The 19330-nt window shown below is 24.8% G+C and overlaps 1 protein-coding gene across 1 annotated transcript in view; it reads right to left on the bottom strand.

Annotated features, from left to right (window-relative positions):
* The window catches only part of LOC126900583 (agrin-like), a 70901-nt gene that overhangs the window by 49181 nt on the left and 2390 nt on the right, over positions 1-19330 (bottom strand). Inside the window, exon 2 of the mRNA XM_050676400.1 lies at positions 12056-12413. Coding sequence (XP_050532357.1) covers positions 12056-12389 — 334 coding nt within the window. The 5' untranslated portion in view covers positions 12390-12413. The remainder of the gene's footprint in view (positions 1-12055; positions 12414-19330) is intronic.

A 19330-nucleotide genomic window follows, 5' to 3' on the forward strand; every position in this document is an offset into this window, starting at 1 on the left:
TAGTATTTATTTTGTGTATTTTTAATAAAATTAGTAAAGAGTACGAATATCTACATAATTAACACATATGTTTAAATAAAAAATAAATTAATATAGAATGTATAACTCTAATAAAAAAGGACGTATACGACGAAAGTTGAAAAACCGTTTTATTTTATTAAAAACTTGCCGTAACTAGTTTAGAAGCCCAGTTATTAAAGATTTGGTTTATACCAGTGGCGGCTCGTGGGTGCTGGTGGTGGGGACGCGACTACAAATATAATACCACTAGTCATAGGTATAAAAAAATTTTCAAATATAATAAAATACAATAAACATTAATTTAAAGGTCGGAATAGAAAATAGAAATGCAATTAATACAATAGCGATTATATTATTATTGAAACCGATGACGATAAGCGTACTCGCAGTTAATTCTAGAAATAAATTACCCAATATGGTAATATGCTAATATTTTACTGTCTGGACGACGCTGCCGGTCGTCCAAATCCCGTACATAAGATCGCAGCTGAGCTGTACCCACACTCACTCAATCGCAGCACCTCGTTTATGTTATACGTTTCTGCATATTGCTCGGACGACGCCCTCAGTCGTCCAAATCCCGTACATAAGACCGTAGCTGAGCTGTACCCGCACGCACTTAATAACAGCGCCTTGCTTATACGTTTCAGAATATTGCTCAGACGACGCCATCGGTCGTCCAAACACTGCTCGTGTATGCATGCGACCCGAATACACTACTGGTATCTGAGGGAGACAACTTTAATGTTCGCTCACGACAAATGTACTACAACTATTGTACTATTTAAAAATTTGCATTTTTAATAAATTAAGACTATACAATTAATTTTAGTAGGGGGTGCGATCGTCCCCCCGTCGTCTAAACTACGAGCCGTCACTGGTATATACGTATTTTGTAAAAATAGTCCTAATACTATAGCTACGTATGGGTTTTTAAGCGGTTACAGCAAATTTTTCATAGATTAATATGAAATATTAATATAATATATTGATGGACCTTTGGGTAGGTTTAAAAACAAATAACGCATCTCTGTCAGTGTTTTATTTTAAATCGTCGCATTTCAAAATCGTGAATTACTAAGCATTTTTCACTTATCTGCGCATACTGCTAACTCTTTAGGTAATAATTGATATAAATTAGTGATAACACTAAGAAAAAATTATATATAAAGGTTTTTGACAGAAAGAGTCATCCTAAAGTTTATATGTGGTTTTATAAGAATATACATTAAAATATATATAAAATACAAACGAATACAGAAAAATGATTTTTTTTTTTTAAATGTTGAAGTGGCATATGAATTTTTCTTATTAAAACAATAAAAAAAAAAACCACTAGAACGAGAAAACAAATTACTGTAAAAAATATTAATAATGAAAAATAAACTTAAAGTAATTAAATTGGATACTAAATTAACACGCACATGGCTTAGAATTTTTTTAGTAATCGTATTGATCAATTCTATACAGCATGTAGTTAAAGTAAAATACAAAAGGGATATTTTTTAATCGCCAAGCTTACATAAACAAGGTTTATTGATAATAGCCGATACTCATGCTAAGCCATTAAGCATGTTTGATTAAATATTTAATGCATATTTCGTGTCAGACATTACACGATTCAATTTTACAATTGTTTTAGTTCAATTTAATTCATATTTGTCCATTCGTCAAATATGGTTAATAGTTCATAAATCATTATTCAAAGTCAATATGATACGTGTGCATCGTGTAATAATCAATCTTTGACAACAACATTTGCCATAAGTGCTAAATGAACAAGAATATTCAATAAATACTATTAAATTTACTATTCTATAATCAATGTTAAAACTAGGTAAACATCTGAGAGGATTGGCAATTTAGCAACTATTGAAACTCGTCACGTTTTTCTATTAATTATTGAGTATCGAGCTTTAATATTTTAATTGAAGAAATCATGTGAAATTACAATCAAAAAATGATTTAAATCTAAATTCAAAACTGTTTATAGTATTTTTATGTAAAGAAAATAGTAAAAATAAAATAGTCGTATAATATTTATCAATTTTAATCACATTTATAAATCGTAGTATTTACTTTAAAGCATATTGAAATATTATTTTTTTATCACGTAAAAAATAATAAATCTATTATAAATGTAGTTTAAATTAAAACAGATAATTTTTCTAAAAAAATTTTGATATATTCATGTCTATTCATATTTTCTATTCTCTCCAAAACGTCTCCTAAAAATTTAAGAATCAACATTTTGTGCATCTTCTGAATGAAACTATTTAAATGACGTTTCATATGGTTGAAAACTGTTGTTTTTAACAGAATATGCAAATGTTTTAATATTACAATATGTGTTGTTATAGTTAAATTACTATAATAAATTTAAAAATGTTCTTCTTCTACATATTACTTATAGTACAATTTTTTATAGTAATTATACAATTATAAAATGTCAATTTTAATTTATTCAATATAAAATCCACCAATACCCATGTTTTTAATACATGTTTATGCATAATAAAATGGTAGTACTAGATCCCAAGTTATCTTAAGTTAATATTAATTTGTTTGAATTATCATATTTATTATAAATTAATTAATATTACATAAGACATGTATAATCTTATTAAAGAAAACTTGATATTCAAAGAACCGTAGCATCCCAACTTCTATTTATATAACCGTGATTTTCTTTGTAGTGGTTCTGAATAATTTTATCCGCAAAAAAACCATATATTTAATTATGAACCATGTTTTGATGCTTATAAATATTATAAAGAGTGGTAAAACATTATAAATATATTGTAGTAATAGTTTTAAACTAAAAATATACAGTTTTATTTCTTATAAAATAATAATCCTGAAGATACCTATACTTAAATTTAAAAAGTGATAATATTTAAAATAAGTTTATTTTATTATATTGAAATATTTAATTATAATCTACAGTTTTTATATGTAAAATAAAATATTGTTAAACCAAAATGTTTATTCTCTTTTTTTCTTTCATAATACTTCAAAAGAATTGAGTGTCAATCGATTTATTCAAAAATGTTTACGGTATAAAGCTAAAAAATATATTTTAATTTAAAACTTTCTTTACTTTAAATAACTTAGTCATTTAATCGGTGCCGATATTTTTTAATCATATCATTAATAACAACAATTTTAGACAATATTAAAACATTAAAGCACATGTAAAAAAGTTCTACTGTTAAATATTGTATTTTTAAAAAAGAGCGTTTTAAACATTTTTTATTGTTAATATTTATTTATTTTCATTTTTTATGACAATAATGTAAACCTTTTTTTCAACTAAATCATTTCAAATTTTATCACCATAAAATAAAGTGAATATTAAGTATAATTCACTAGTTAAATTCTTCAAGTGGAATCTTTTAACAGTAAAAATATATCAGACTTTTACTTTTATGGTGAAATTTTATTTAATTTTTAGTAGAAAACCCACGAAATAATACTCTAAAATAGTAATCTATAAATTTAATTTGTTTTGAGTAAAATATTTATGAATCCAATAATAAATTATTACTGAAAACTAAATAATTTAAATATCTATTTTATAAGAGATTTTGAGATTTCAATAACAGTAGGTAGCCTAAAATATACTTCTATGTGAATTTAATAATGAATTTTTAATAAACAAAAAAAAATGAATCAGTAGTTAATTACACATTGATAATTAAAAAATATATATAATTCAGTAAAAAATAACAAGTAATACTAAAAGTATTTTATAACACACTTTCGTTATTTCAATTGAACTCGTATCTCAAAAGATTAAAAGTTGAAATACGAAATTATTTTTATATTTATTAAAAGCATTTTAGCTATATTGGATTTAATTTCACGCAACATTGGTAAAGATGAGTCATTAATATTATTTTGAATGTAATTGTTTTTTTTAATCTGCATTTCAATTATTCAGAAAACACGATAATTGTATTAGTGATTCATGTTGCCCTTGTATGAAAATGTATTAAATAGATAGTTGGTTTTTTTTATATCATATATCATAATATTAGTATTTTTTATTATTAACTTTACAATAACATGTACTACTTAAAAGGTAAATAGATTTACTTTTTATTTTATTAGTAACCTTTTCAACTTTTCTTTTTCTGTTTTCTTTCACTCGGGTATACGTAGTAATCTTACAAAGATTTTTTTGATTTTCTTCGTTCAGAATCAAAAACTGTGGACTGAAGCCAAAGAATAAAATGTTTTATAAATTGTTTAGGCCATTTGCCAAATAATTGAAATAGGTTTACAATACAAACCGAAGAGGATGGTATTTTAGGTGTCAATGTACGTTATTATAAATAATATACATTTACTTGCACTTAATTTACCTATTACCCCAAATACAAACTCAATAATTTACTAAATAATGAAATAAATCAAGTACATGATTATATTGAATTATAGCGAGGAAAAATTATTTACTATTCGAGCAAAGAAATCGTGTTTATCGTACTGGTTATCAGAGGCGCAACTACGGGGGTGTCAGGGGGTGCTGAAGCACCCCCAAGTACCACGTCTTTATAATTTCAAATATTTACTTTAACAATGCATTTTTATTTTTTAAGATTTTATCATTATATATATATTATATATTTTTTCTTATCTTGCATACTGATTAATAAAATCTATATCANTATATATTATATATTTTTTCTTATCTTGCATACTGATTAATAAAATCTATATCATCAAGGTTGTATATATCATAAATGGTATATTATATTATATTATCAACATAATAGCGATTTATAAAAAATTTTTAAAGTATCAAAACGAAAAAGAAGCGAACCAAATAATTTAAAAAATTTCCATTTGGAAACGGAGCTAATAATGAAGAACAAAAAGAATCAGTTGAAACCTATTGGAGGCAAACAATTTATTTCCCATTTATTGATACTATTATTATAGAGTTCAGGTTTTCAAATGAAAATCTTAAGATGGATAAAGCCATTGATAATTTTATAAATATGAATTATGAAAATAGTCAAAATTTTATTCTACATTATAAGGTGCATATTAAATAAGTTATAAATTATCAAATGTAATAAAATCATTACATTTAATAAAGTTAAAAAATATTCTATGATTTTAGGACATAACAAATTCAAACACCGAATGCTTAAAATCAGAAATGCTGGTAGCAAAGAAACAATAAAGATGAAATAAAAGAAATTCTAGATAAAGAAAAATTTCCGATTGTATACAAGTTAATGCAGGTTGCTTTAACTATACCGTTTAGTTCAGTGACATGTGAACAAAGTTTTTTGTCCATGAGGAGGTTGAAAAACTGGTACGAAGCAGCTTGTTCAAGCAACGTTTTACAAATTTAAGTATTTTGAATATTGAAAGGGATCTTGCTAATTACATTGCTTCCGAAAAAATTTTAACCACGTTTGCAAATGTTGACCGAAAATTATTTTTAACGCTTTAAAATTACTCTGTTGGTATAAAATAAAAATAAAAAAATGTAATATAATCAAATACTATAGTAAATAAATTTAATGTGTTATATTAGTTATTCCAAATATGATATTGCGAATATAATAATAGTATTATAATTTAAATATTGAGATTATGTAAAGTTGAATGTGTGGTGGGTGTGAGGGTGGAGCCTTCCACGATTTTGTAAGCGATTCATAATTGTAGCACCTCCAAGATATGATCTCTAGTTGCGCCACTGCTGGTTATGTACTTTAAAATGGTAATCACTGATTAATAATCAGTATTCAATATTTTTTAATTTTCTTTAATCTTCTTTATTATTTTAATTTTTGGCTACCTTAATAAAATAATAACAGGAATATTCGAAATTTCAAAAATCTTTATTGAAATCCATTTCTTCGATATTTTATTTTTAATATTATAATTTTGCATTTATGTTGTAACTACTTCCTTAGGCCGAATAAAATACACGTCTATTAATATCCATGAAGAAATTAAAAGTGATAATACTTTTACTACAGATATAAATCTTCTTTTATACTTTTATAAATATATCCGATTGTTACGATATTAAGTATTATTCGAAAAAAATTGCATAAAATACTAAAAGCTTAAGTAAACTAAAAGCAACACTTGTCATTGCCTATCACGAGTTACTCATTGAAAAATGAAGTAACTATCAATAAACGTCCTATACATCTTATTTAGAAACACTTCATGTCTAACAGAGACCTTTCAAATTGGTTTATAAGTAGAATATTACAAAAAATATAGACCCTCATGAAAGTAAAAATTTTAAAACAAACTTCTAACTGGCACATCAACCTTCAGAAATGAAACCCGACTCAAGTTAATGTCAAATATACGGAACTCAACACAACAATAGAACTAACTTCATATTAGGTCGAAATATAGATGCAACATAATGAACATTTTCACTTAGTGTTTAACTTTAAACGATATTGAAATATGTTATTTTTAATTTCATAAACACTTAAGGTTTTTTGACGAAGAATTTTTTTTTTAATTATTTTTTTGATATTAAGAACACTTAATATAATTGACAAATAACAATTAATGAAACAAGATCTTTTGCTACAGTATAGGGTATTATTAAGTTTAAGGTTATTATATTTCATTAATAAATTCAGTGACAATTAAGCTGCTTAATTCTCGTTTTAAAATTGTTAAGAGAATTCCATAATATAAGAATCCTTCAAATTATTATTTAGAATTTGAAATTACGGAACATTTACAATAGTTTTACATAAATATTTTTTGAGTTAAATTCATTTCGCAAATTAGTTAAACGTTACATTAAGTTATATTAAGTTACATTAAACGTTACATCTTACATTAAGTTCTAGTTCCTTAAATATTTAAAATAGTTAAACAACTTCATCTTACTTAAGAAAAAATGTAGCATTACATAAACAAACTAATGTTCAAAAGGGAGTGAATTGTTTTTAATGATCGTTTGAATAATAATTACAAAAAAATTACAAATGCTATTAGAGTGTTATTTATAATGAATGTTGTGAATTTTTCGTACCCATTCTTTTCAAAATAGACATTTTCACAGCAAAATATTGACATTGTTTATCATTTATTTTCAGATAATTTCATTGTTTATAATCAGGGCTTGGAATTTAAAACATTTAAAAAATTTGATTGGCCTGCATTCGAGACACTCAGCCATGAGAAAATGTATCATAGGTATACAGAGTGTCCCACAAGATGTTGACACTATCTGATACTTTTGTTATAGCTGTTTGTCAAATCTCTAACTACAGGAACATTTTTTGTTCTAGGAAGAGTGACCACGGTAACTAAATTTCTAATTAATTTATATTGTTCAGTGTTAACAAAAACAAACACAAGTATATTTTTATTATTGATGTTCTAGGAATGAGTAAAACAAACTTTAAGTCTCAATCTCTGTTTTTAACATATTACATAAACTATTTGTTGTATAGTTTCAAAGTATTTTTAAATTTGATATTGTATAGTTGAAAGTATAAATATTACATAAGTTAATAAAAAATACAAATTTATTTTATTAAATAAAAGTAAAAATAAATAAAAGCTAAACAATTTTCAATTTAAGAGTAAAAACATTAGGATGGGTGTTTTATTATTATTGATCAATGTAAACAAACATAAAGCTATACAATACAATAAATATTTATGATCCGAAAAATAACAACAATAACGTTGGGAATTTTTAACAAGAACTTTGTGTAATTGAATTAGTAACATTTGTGTGACGGTGGACCTTTATATTTGAAACAAAGCAGGTGATAATATTATTTGGAAAGTAGCCATAAAACTTATAATAGTATAAAAAAATAAAAGTTTAAATCTAAAACAACAAGCAAAATAAGCAAATGCAATCTTACAATAGTTCACATAATAATGAACTGTCCAAAATACGAAAAAAATAACTCAATTTTGAAAAATCCAGTTTCATTTAAACAATTACTCGACCAGCAAAACCTAAAATTAATTCATACATTCTTTAACAATATAAATATAAGTTAAAAATTGTAAATATATTTATTGTTTTGTAAATACTCAGGTTTAAACTATTAAAATGTAAATAATTGTGCAAATGTAGAATAACCTTCGATGTTGAAACCTTTATTAAAATAATAATACTAATATAGTATAAAGGTTAATTACGAAATAGCTTTTTGGCGTTTGAACATTTTAATACGTGACCAAAACAACACATTACAAATTATAGGTTATGATTTTTAATAATAATAAGACGAATGTTTAATAATGTATCGTTTTCATCTTACCAAATTATAATGAAAATTTATTCATTTTTTCTGATGCTATGTAGTACTGATATTATGATAAATATTCATTACTTTATAACGTAATTGTAAATTATTTTTTTCCATCAACAAAATTGCGCAATACGTTTTCTTTTAAGTTCGATTTTATATTGAACACTCGTATACGTGTAAGAGTGTAATAATCAAATACTCAATACAAAAAAGTCTTTCTACTAGTAAGGTCGTTTTTTCTTATTTCATTTATTTGGTAGCTAAAAAATTTAGATTTATTTCACTTCATTTGGATATCGACCTATCATACCTATAACTTGACCTACGTAGAACACAAAACTGCCTACCGTTTCGTCTAGTAGATTTGTTAGAATTCAACGCTCAGTGAATAAATTTAGAAAGGTAAAATACAACGGTCTAATACATTTTGTTATACTAATAATAAATATAAATGCATCACGTTTTAGTAAAAGAAAAATATTAAGATAGAAAATAAAATATTGTAAATTAATTTTATTGTTTTATTCAAATAAAAATATACAAATTAAAAAATACTTTATAAAACACTTCAAGTTTAGTTCAAAATTTATTTTTTAATTATTAAAACTAATATTTGATAAAAATCTTTGAAATTACTTTTAAAATTTGATAAATAAATAAAAACGTATACAATTGTCCAAAACAAGAGTCTGATAAAAAAATTGTTTCCGTTTAACATTAAATCAACATTAAATCGTTACACAATTTTTACGTCTCTAATATGTAATTATTACTCTTTTTTTATTTTTTAAATTTTAACGTTATTTCACATTTATGTTGAACTGGTTCAAAATATAATTTGTCTTGAGAAATTTGAAAAAGGTGATTATTTTTTTAACATATAATTCATTTTAAATATTATATTTAAAAAAAATATATTTTTGCTTCACGTTACAAATAGTATTATGTTTAATGATATTTTATGTTTATTGATATCACATATTTGTTTGATTATATTTTGACAAAAATTGTTTTAAACGTTTTCCGGTTTTGGTCTAAAATAACTTTTTCGAAAAATAAAACGTTATCAGCAAGTTTAAGTGTCAGAAAGTACTTAAAACGTCACAAATGATTAAGTTCCTATAAAAGTACAATAACAATGAACAGTACCGTAGTAACAGTATATAGAATCTATAATATAGATGAATAATTGTTTCAATAACTACACTAAATATCTAAAATAAATAGATACAATGAAATTGAAAAGTGTTAAAAAAGAATGGTTTCATTATTATTTAATTAATTTAGCTTAAATACTTATAATCTGATGTAAAGTAAACCTCTTAAACAATATTACCAAAAATATTCCTACAATTAACAATGTAAAACGACTAATTTAAATAGTCAATTGCAAATAATAAATAAATTAATTCAAATTGTAAATTTATGAATATTCATAAAATGTTATCGACCAGTCATTAACTTCATAATTTTTAGGTAGTTTCAATTGTGTAGAAAAAATTACTTAGTGATGAAAATGCATTAATTTTAATTACTTAATATAGATTAATTTTATTTATTGACTTGTAATCATAAATGATTTTATTTTTATTCGAATAAATAATTTAAATTCTAAAAGTTAATTTTCCTAATTCATAAAAATTATCATAATGCTAATTATAAATAGTTAACTCATCAAGAATTTGTTTAACACAAGCCTCCTATGGTTATTTAATCCTGAACTACAGTTTTAATCTTGAATTTATAGTAATTGAGTTTCTTTTAGTTATATTTTCTTATGGTTAAAATAGAAAACTTATAATCAGACATCACATAAATTTCTTTCTAACTTTATTCCCTGATCGGTTTGTGAAAGTTTTATAACAAGATGGTATTGAACACTCAGTGAGTTTCAAAGCTAAAGCCAATTCTTCGTCATTATAAACATTGTAAGGAGTAGTGGGATTACTTGTGAAGCAAACTTGACGTAATTTTCTAAATTTTATTTTAACAGCACTTCCTTTCACAAAATATTTTTCTTAATATATCAAAGCAAAACAGCATACTGTCAATTATTTTAAGTGGATTAAAAATCATATTTTAACAAAATCATGACATTTTCTGCCTTTCTGAGCAATCCGATTTTTTTCTTATTTAAAAAAAATATACTTATATTCACGCATTTGGTAATTTAAGGATATTTTGAAAAGTTTGTAATTAAATCACATATTTGTAATAGGAATTGTTTCGAAACAATTCAGCCGATACCAAGTATAGTTTATTGCCTACCAATATCAATTTGTCTTTTATTTAAAAAGTTTAATGATGAATATTATGAAACAATATTTATTATACACACGGTAGTTAAACACACAAGTTTAGTTATGACTTTCAAATAGTTTTACTTTTCGAAGATATGCCGGTTCCTATTTATTAAAAGTATCTTAAACATAAATTATGACTATAGTATTTAGTTAAAATTATAAATTCAATTTATGCTCGTGTATCATATTGTTTAAATATTTCAGTAGCTTTAGTAAGTATTATTTCCTTTGTCATCTAATTCCTTTCATTCTACTGTAATAAAATTACCTTCAATTGCTATAAATGATAATATGGGTAAATACAATTAAACTAATAATTAATCAATAAAAACATTGATTTGATATGAAAGAGTTAATTGAAAACTACTTTAAATTATTGAAAATAGTAACATCTATGTAAATGTTAATGAATAAACTAAAAAAAAATAATTTTGTGTTAATTACTATAATACAAGTTTATTTTAAAACGTCTAGTATCAAAGAATCATTAATTTGTTAAAATTAATAATGGATGCTTTTCCACCAAAAATAATAATAATTTTTAGTGAGTTAGAATCTTATAATTAATAGTTGTAATATTTTTTAAAGCAATAATAATGCATAGCATAGTAATAGTTATAGTAGAAAGATGAATATCGATTCAGTAAAAAGTTTTTAAAACTATTTGACCTACACTCCTTTGACCACAATCAGTCATAACTTTCCAAATCAATATTTCTGATATCCAGAATAAATAATATATCATTATAGAGGACATTTTAACAGCGTTCATCCACGCGTGTCTGCTCTCGACAGTCTTTGGCGTATAATAAATTTGCTGCATCTACCAAACACCTCGGTAATATGTAACCGTTCCTATCGATTTCCGTACATTCATTAGCCAGAAACAACAGCGAATATATTATTATTGTACAGAGCTACCAATCTATTGAGGAACATCGCCAATCGAATCTGTTAGTGTATCATCGATTAATTTTTCCGTCATCGTAAAAAATAAAAGTTTTGTGCCGTAAATAAAACATGTCAATTTTTTTTAGCTCAATCTGTTACACTGACACTTGGTCACAATGTTTTACTCCTATCATTGTTCTACATTCATTGAAATTATTATCGTTTGTCTTATCTACACAACTCTATAATTTGTTTAAAACTATTTATGAATGTTCAACTATGTATAAATATTATTATGCCGTGGAAATACCAAATTCATAATGTGTTTTCAAAGAAAACGGCTGGTGGTATTTCCCTTGCTCACTTTTAAAATATACTTTTCCAGTAATAATCTTCAAAAGAGCAGTTTGTGTTTGAAAAATGGCTGTCGTTTGAACATGCCTAAGCTCCTGAGATCTACTACAGAAAATGTTAGACGGTTTTCTTATAGCGATAAAAAAAAAACATCGTCAACGATATTTGTCACTATGTCGAATAAAATTATAAAACCAAAAAATTACTTACAGTTATAGTAAAATAAAATCGCACACGTGACACAAAACATAGTTGCCAATAACGCGCTAATTGTTGCCAATGTTGTCGTTCTGCACCAAAATGACCGGTGTCTTCGTCGCTGGTGTATGTCGCCACCGTCGACCAAATAGGGTTGATGGTGCTGAATCTGTTCGGCACTGTACCGGCCGTTATCCATACCACAGCCGCCCCCGTTAGCGTGACTTCTAATACCGGTGCCGTCAGGCTTTGACAGCACTACTACTTGATGATAAAGGTCAGTATCGTCACAGTGTTTGTAACAGTCACCACCGCCGCCGTTGCCGTACGTACCGAAATCAGACATTGTAGCACAACACTATCACACCATCTGCCATAAAAAATAATATATATATATATATATTTAATGTATTGCTCTCAGATAAAATTATGCCCATTTCATGATTTTTGATTTTTGTTTTATTTTTAATCATTTTTCTGGAGGTATTAGCCTCTGTGGCATGTGATATTGAAAAAGTATATTAGGCCTACAAAATATACAACATGATAGTAGAAATTTTTTAGACCCTGTTCTATTTTACTAGTTTCCAGTACAATAATTTTGACAAGACAGCTAAAATATTACACAGAATAATACGAACATAAAATAAAAAAGTGGGTTTATAACGCTATCTTGGCCACACTTCATAGAAAATATTATTCATAGGAAAATAAATGTAACATTGTGTATCGTGATTTTAAGTTTAGCGTATAATGTGCAGAAACTTATGAGTATTAATCTTATAGTTTCATACTGGTATGTACACGATAATATGAATCTGACAATAATAAAAACTGATATCATGCGAAGCTGACCGATTTTATAATCACCGATCACTAGCGCATTTTTCAATCCTATAAGTTAAACCAAAACCAAAATGATTTTATATGACCCAATAGAAAAGAACATTCTCACAGTACCCTTTACTTCTATTCACCGTATACCTTTGCTAATGCAATAAGTTACACGTCCATCAGTTTTTGAAGTCGAAGCGAAAAAGAAAAGAAGCATTATCTCTGTGCTTTGAGCAAATTTTGTGTGTGTACATAATAGTAAAGCATCTGTCCGAAAGCGGAAAACAACAAAAAAGATACCTTTTCTACCCTATTCAGTAAGAATTCTGCCATCACGGTGGCACATCTTTGATTGATAGCTACACATACACACTTTTACGGTATCTTGTACAAACTAAAAAAGAGGACACGAATTTATTACACTGAAGTTTGAATCAATTATCTTTACCTTACCAGTTGTCACAATTTTGTTGAGCACTGATAAATATAAAGTAATTATAAACATATTTTGTTTTTGTAGAAAACAATAACAAAACTCACCAAAACACATTTTTATTTACTTTTTACCAATATGGAACTAATTAACAATAACTGACCAATTAATTTATTTTTCAATAATGGCTGTAATGAAATTTATTAATAAAATATATTTCCTAAATTAAAATAAGGATTTATACATATATTTATAGATGTATGCGGTATATTTTAGTTTCGTAAATTGATTTAGTCTTAAATTATTAAAAAATAAATAATTACAAGCGAAGTAATTAATTAAAAAGTCAACTTAATTTGATTTTTTATAGTAAAGTATAAAAAAAATGAACATTCTTATAAATATATCAATTTAAGGTTTCAACTGCAAGTTTATTAGTCTAAATAGCATTTACATTATATACAATTAAAGAAATATGTATCAAATTAAAATTACAGAAATAGTTTTAAAATAGCAATTAGTTCATTTTAGTTGGCATCAAAAAGTTTATTATATTTGTCGTTTATTCTTCTGATAGAGCTTTTTCTATATTTTATTTCATAATTGTTGATGTTGAAAATGAAAAATAATAAGATTACATTGTTATACTTTCGAAGAAGTCAGTTAAAACTTATTTAACTCCAAAAAACAAGTTTGATAAAAATAATATAATAATCATTAAAGGAAATTTAACGACTTCAAGATTAAATTATTGAATCAGTTTATTACAAACAAACTAGTTTAAGAAAATATTTTTCAATCAAGAAAATTAAATGTGTTAGAGTATGATCTTTTCAATTATATAAAAGTTAAAATTTCATATTTTAGCTTTAATGTAATATAAATTGATGTTATAATAAGAATATTGTATTTTATTTAGTAATAATTTGATTACTTAATTAAAATTTAAATTTTACTAAAGCTGTTCAATTGTTATATAATTTATGAAATCGCATTGCTTTATAATTGTTCGAGTTTTAAATGCTAACTATCAATTTTCATATATGATTTTTGAATAAAATAAAATGTTTTAAGTCGTGAACGACTGAATAAAATTACCATCAAATAAAACAATTAGTCTCGAATTTTTTAATTTTAAATTACACAACTAGTCAAAAATTTAGCTTCACTTTTTTTATTATTTAAATCTACTTAATTTTGTCGGTTATATAAGCAAATGACGTACATTTCAAAAAATCGAATGTAATTAAAATAAAGTTAGACGAAGATGATCACGTACACAGAATACACTCATACATTATCATTATTATTGGCACATAAGCTAAGCACAATAAATTTATGATTACATTTCATTTTGTGTATGTTCGATAAGGAAAAGAAGAATGTATTTTACCAGTTTCAATCACAGAGGCTACATGCTTTTATATCTCCGAAGAATATTAAACTGCCACCAATAAGGGTTTAGAGAATAATATATTAAATATTCAGTTCAATAAATATCAGTGAAAAAATAGAAAGAGGTGTATCTCCAATTTTATAAATAATGAACATCTCATTAACTATTTTTATTTAAATAGATCGAATAGAACTAAATTTTAAACATTTAAGCTTAATTTTTTTTATAGAATTTAATGGTAGGGAAAAGCCTTAATATATTTGTCTTATTACAGAAATAATATTTACTTAAATAAATATGTAAATAAACAAAAAGTACCGAGGCTTAACACTATTCAGACTTGTTTCAAGTCTGAAATTTGAACAAAAATTAGATAATATTTTATTTAAGTATTATATTAATAATTTTAGTAAATAATGGTAATATGAAATAAATTATATAGATTATATTTTCGAAAAATAATTTTTTCTGATATTATTTGTTTGTTTATTGTTTAAATTTAAATAAATTTTTTAGGATATGTAAATTAGTTTTTAATTCAATGAACTATAATCACGAATAATTCTGTCGCGAATAAGTAAATATAAAGAATAAAAAAAACGGTAGCACAGTGGGGTCGAGGCACAGTGTGGATGAGGCATAGATGGGACAAGTATAGATGATATCTGACAGTGATTAAAATCACTATCATAAGAAACGCTTCGATGCAAATCTGTAGATAGTGTTTCCTTTAGAGAAATTGGTGAAATATTTTAAAAGCAACATGAACTCTTATTTCTTTAATTATATCCTGATTAGTAGTTCTTTGATTTTAAAATATAATATATGAATAAATACTAATTATAGTTTTTAAATTTAGTATGAAATTGTGAGGCCAGCTATGATGTATGGTTAATAGTGTTGGGCGGTTGATAAGAAAGTAGAGCAGAGAATAAGTGTAGCAGAGATGAGAATGCTTAGTTGGATGAGTGGAGTGACTAGAGAAGATAGGATAAGGAACGAGCATATAAGAGGAAGTATAGGTGTTGCGTCAATCGTGGATAAGATGACAGAAAATAGACTTAGATTGTTTAGTCATGGTATGAGGAAAGAAGAATCGAAAGCTGTAAGAACAGTTATAGAAATGAATGTTGAAGGAAGAAGAGATAGAGGAAGACCAAAAAAGAGATGGAGGGATGCTATTGAATGCGATTTGAGGACAGCTGATGTGAGCGTAGAAGATGTGGGAGATCGTGTCAAGTGGAATCTTAGGATAAGGGTGCCCGACCCCAAGTAGTTGGGATTAAGGCAAAGAAAAAGAAAAATATTACCAGATATTCCGGTGGCAATTGACATAATATGATTGTTATTTCGGAATGTACAATTTAGCGTTTAGTTGGGTTTAAATAATATAGCGTCAAATCAATTACCTACTCTATCGGTTGTATCTCAATATACACTACACTTTAATGATACAATAAATAAATAAACTCACACATACACACATATGCATTTATAACATTGTGTCTAATGTAAGTATAACATGATAAAAAGTAACCGTAAAATGAAAAAAATGGAATATAAATTTTATTACTCATATTAAATGTAATGTAACTCGAAAAATATTTGTTTAAATGAAAAAATATAAGATTATATTTTTATTTATAATTGTCTTTTAAACAACTTTTGTGCGAAACTTTTTTTTGTAAGTTAAATATTTTTTTTTGAGAAAATTAAGAAAGCTCATATTTTTGAACTTTTGCGAGGATTTAAAAAAAAAGCTCAATTCCAATCTTGAGGACTATTAGTATGTCATTATACATATTTTAATTCAACTTTTAAAAAAACAAAATTTTTTCCGCAATTTTTCCTTTGTTGACTGGCCTAGATGTCAATTTTAAACTTGTAATTGAGCTAAAAGTTATGGTAATATATTCAATTTATTTTACTATAAACTTTCATAAATCTTTATCAAAAATTTTTCATCAACTTTAAAGAACCAAAAAAATAGGTTAAAATTGAAAATTTGGACTGATTATTTTTAACATATTAAAAATCAAATCAGTAATAATTTGAAAACAAATTTTTTTTTCTTTTAATTATTATTTTATATATATAATTAGTAATAATATAAAAAATTAGAAGTGATAGAAATAGTCTACTTGCAGATTTGAAAACAACGCGAAAAGTTGATTTAGAAAAGTATATTTTTGCTTCTGATGAAAGTTCCTTGTAGTCCAGTGCATTTTTTTATAGTAACAAACAGTTTTTATTGAAAATTATTGTATCAAGCCCTTTAAATTTTTATACACGTAAAAGTAAAGCAAAATATAACTTCTTTATTATTTTTATAATTTCTCCGTTTAAATTACAATATTAAATATCAATTTCATACTAAATTTAATAATTATAATTAGTATATATTCAAATATTATATTTTAAAATCAAAGAACTACTAATCATGATATAATTAAAGAAATAAGAGTTGATGTTGCTTTTGGAATAATCCACCAATTGCCTAATTAAAACAAAAAAAAAAAAAGTTTGTTGGGAATTTTTTCTGCTATTCTGCAAAATTACTCCTTCGTTGACTAGAATGAATCATTAAATAGAAAATTTTATGAGAATTAAAACAATGTTATTTTTAAGATTAATATGCAGTCAGAAAGTTTTATAATTATTATTTATTGTAAATTTATCAGAAAAACTCATTATTTTTTGCATTTTTATCGTAATAGAACACTTAAATAGAAATCATAGTAATCATTTCTAAGTAATTTTTGATATTTAAAAAGATTCTACTATTGAAATATCCAGAACTGAATTAATTTTAATGATTTACTTTAACTAAAAAAAAAAAAGTTAATATTTTGAATCCCTCTTGTGGGCAGGTAAAGGGTTAGATTTATAAAAAAAACCAAATGATAGATAAAGACATGCATCTAAATAAAAAAAAATATACTGATTTGGTCATTTTTGATAAAGTTATAACAATTAACAAAGTTATAAGTTTTATACACTGGACTACAAGGAACTTCCATCAGAAACAAAAATATACTATTCTAAATCAACTTTTCGCGATGTTTTAAAATGTGCAATTAGACTTTTTCTATAACTTCTAAGTTTTAATATTATTAAAAAATAGTTTTTACATATAAAAAAAAATAATTAAGAACAAAAAAAATTGTTTTAAATTAATACTGATTTGATATAATATTTAATATTAATTTGATTATTAATAAGTTAAAAATAAGGAAAATGACATATTTAACCAATTTTGTTAATCGTTTAAAGTTGATTGTTGTAAATGTTTATAATAAAAAAAAAAAATTTATTTTACCATAACTTTTAGCTCAATTGGTAAGTTTGACATTGACATAATTAAATAGAAAATTTTATGACAATTAAAAAAATTGTATCGTTAAGATCAATATGCAGTCAGAAAGTTTTATAATTACTATTTATTGTAAATTTATCAGAAAAGCTCAATATTTTTTTGCATTTTTATGGTAATAGATAACTTAAATAGAAGTAATAGTAATAATTTCCTAGGAACTTTTGTTGTTTGTTGAAAAGATTCTATAATTGAAATATTGAGAACTTAATTAATTTTAATGATTTACTTTAACTAAATGTACCAATCAAAACAAAGTTGTTAAAAAGATTTACTCAATTGAGTTTATTATAAAATTTGATTATATTTGTAAAAATCAATTGTTAATTCAGGAGAAAAAACAATCATTTTTTTTAGAAATGATTTATATAGCAACACGTTAGAAAAAAATTTGAATATTATAGTCTAATAGTAGCACACACAAACAGAGTAATAAAATTATTAAATTACAAAGTAAAATGATTTAATTTTGTAGTTGAAACCTATCATATCAAACTTCATTCGTTAATAAATATTTTGAAAACATTAGAAATTAATGATTTTAATTGTCTTTATGGAGACGATGTAATAACTAACTGTTTAATTGATAAATTAGAATTTTTTTTTCAATTTTTGAGAGTAATATCTTCAACTAGATACGAATTGTAGTAATTTGACGTATTGTTGAAAAAAGTAGGTCAAGTTAGAGCAGAGAAAATAAATGATAGTCACAAAAAAATATCTTCTCGGCTTTGCATCGAAGCGAAAACTTAAAATATAGTAAAATAATTTTAATACGAATAAGAAATTTCTTCTTGCAAGGGGCGACTAAAGTGATGGGATCCTTGATCTTTATTGAAGTTATTGAATCTAAATGTGATAAAAATCAAACGAGTTAAAATTTATACTAACTTAAAAAGAATTAAGAAAAAATGCAAAAAATTCATTGCCATATGCGGGTTGGAACCTCGTACCCCAAGCGTGTAAAACATAAATTTTACCAACTCGGCAACCGTACGTTGCTTCCGGCGGTTGAAAAATTGGCTATTTAAGCTAGTTCAAATTTCAAAGTTATTTTTCTCGACTTAAAAGAAACAAACATATTTAAATAAGTTTAACTATCTATACTATATCAATTTTAATTTATATAATATTTATGAAAATCTGTACTCCCCTTGTCAGGTATTTTAAAATAAAATAAAATACAAAACCCAGAATTTTAACACAAAAATAGCATATTTTTGCATACGGTAGTCATTTTTACCATGAAGA

This window comes from Daktulosphaira vitifoliae, unplaced genomic scaffold (genome assembly GCF_025091365.1).
Source record: "Daktulosphaira vitifoliae isolate Bord-2020 unplaced genomic scaffold, ASM2509136v1 Scaffold_3, whole genome shotgun sequence".
In the NCBI taxonomy this organism is placed as follows: Eukaryota; Metazoa; Arthropoda; class Insecta; order Hemiptera; family Phylloxeridae; genus Daktulosphaira; species Daktulosphaira vitifoliae.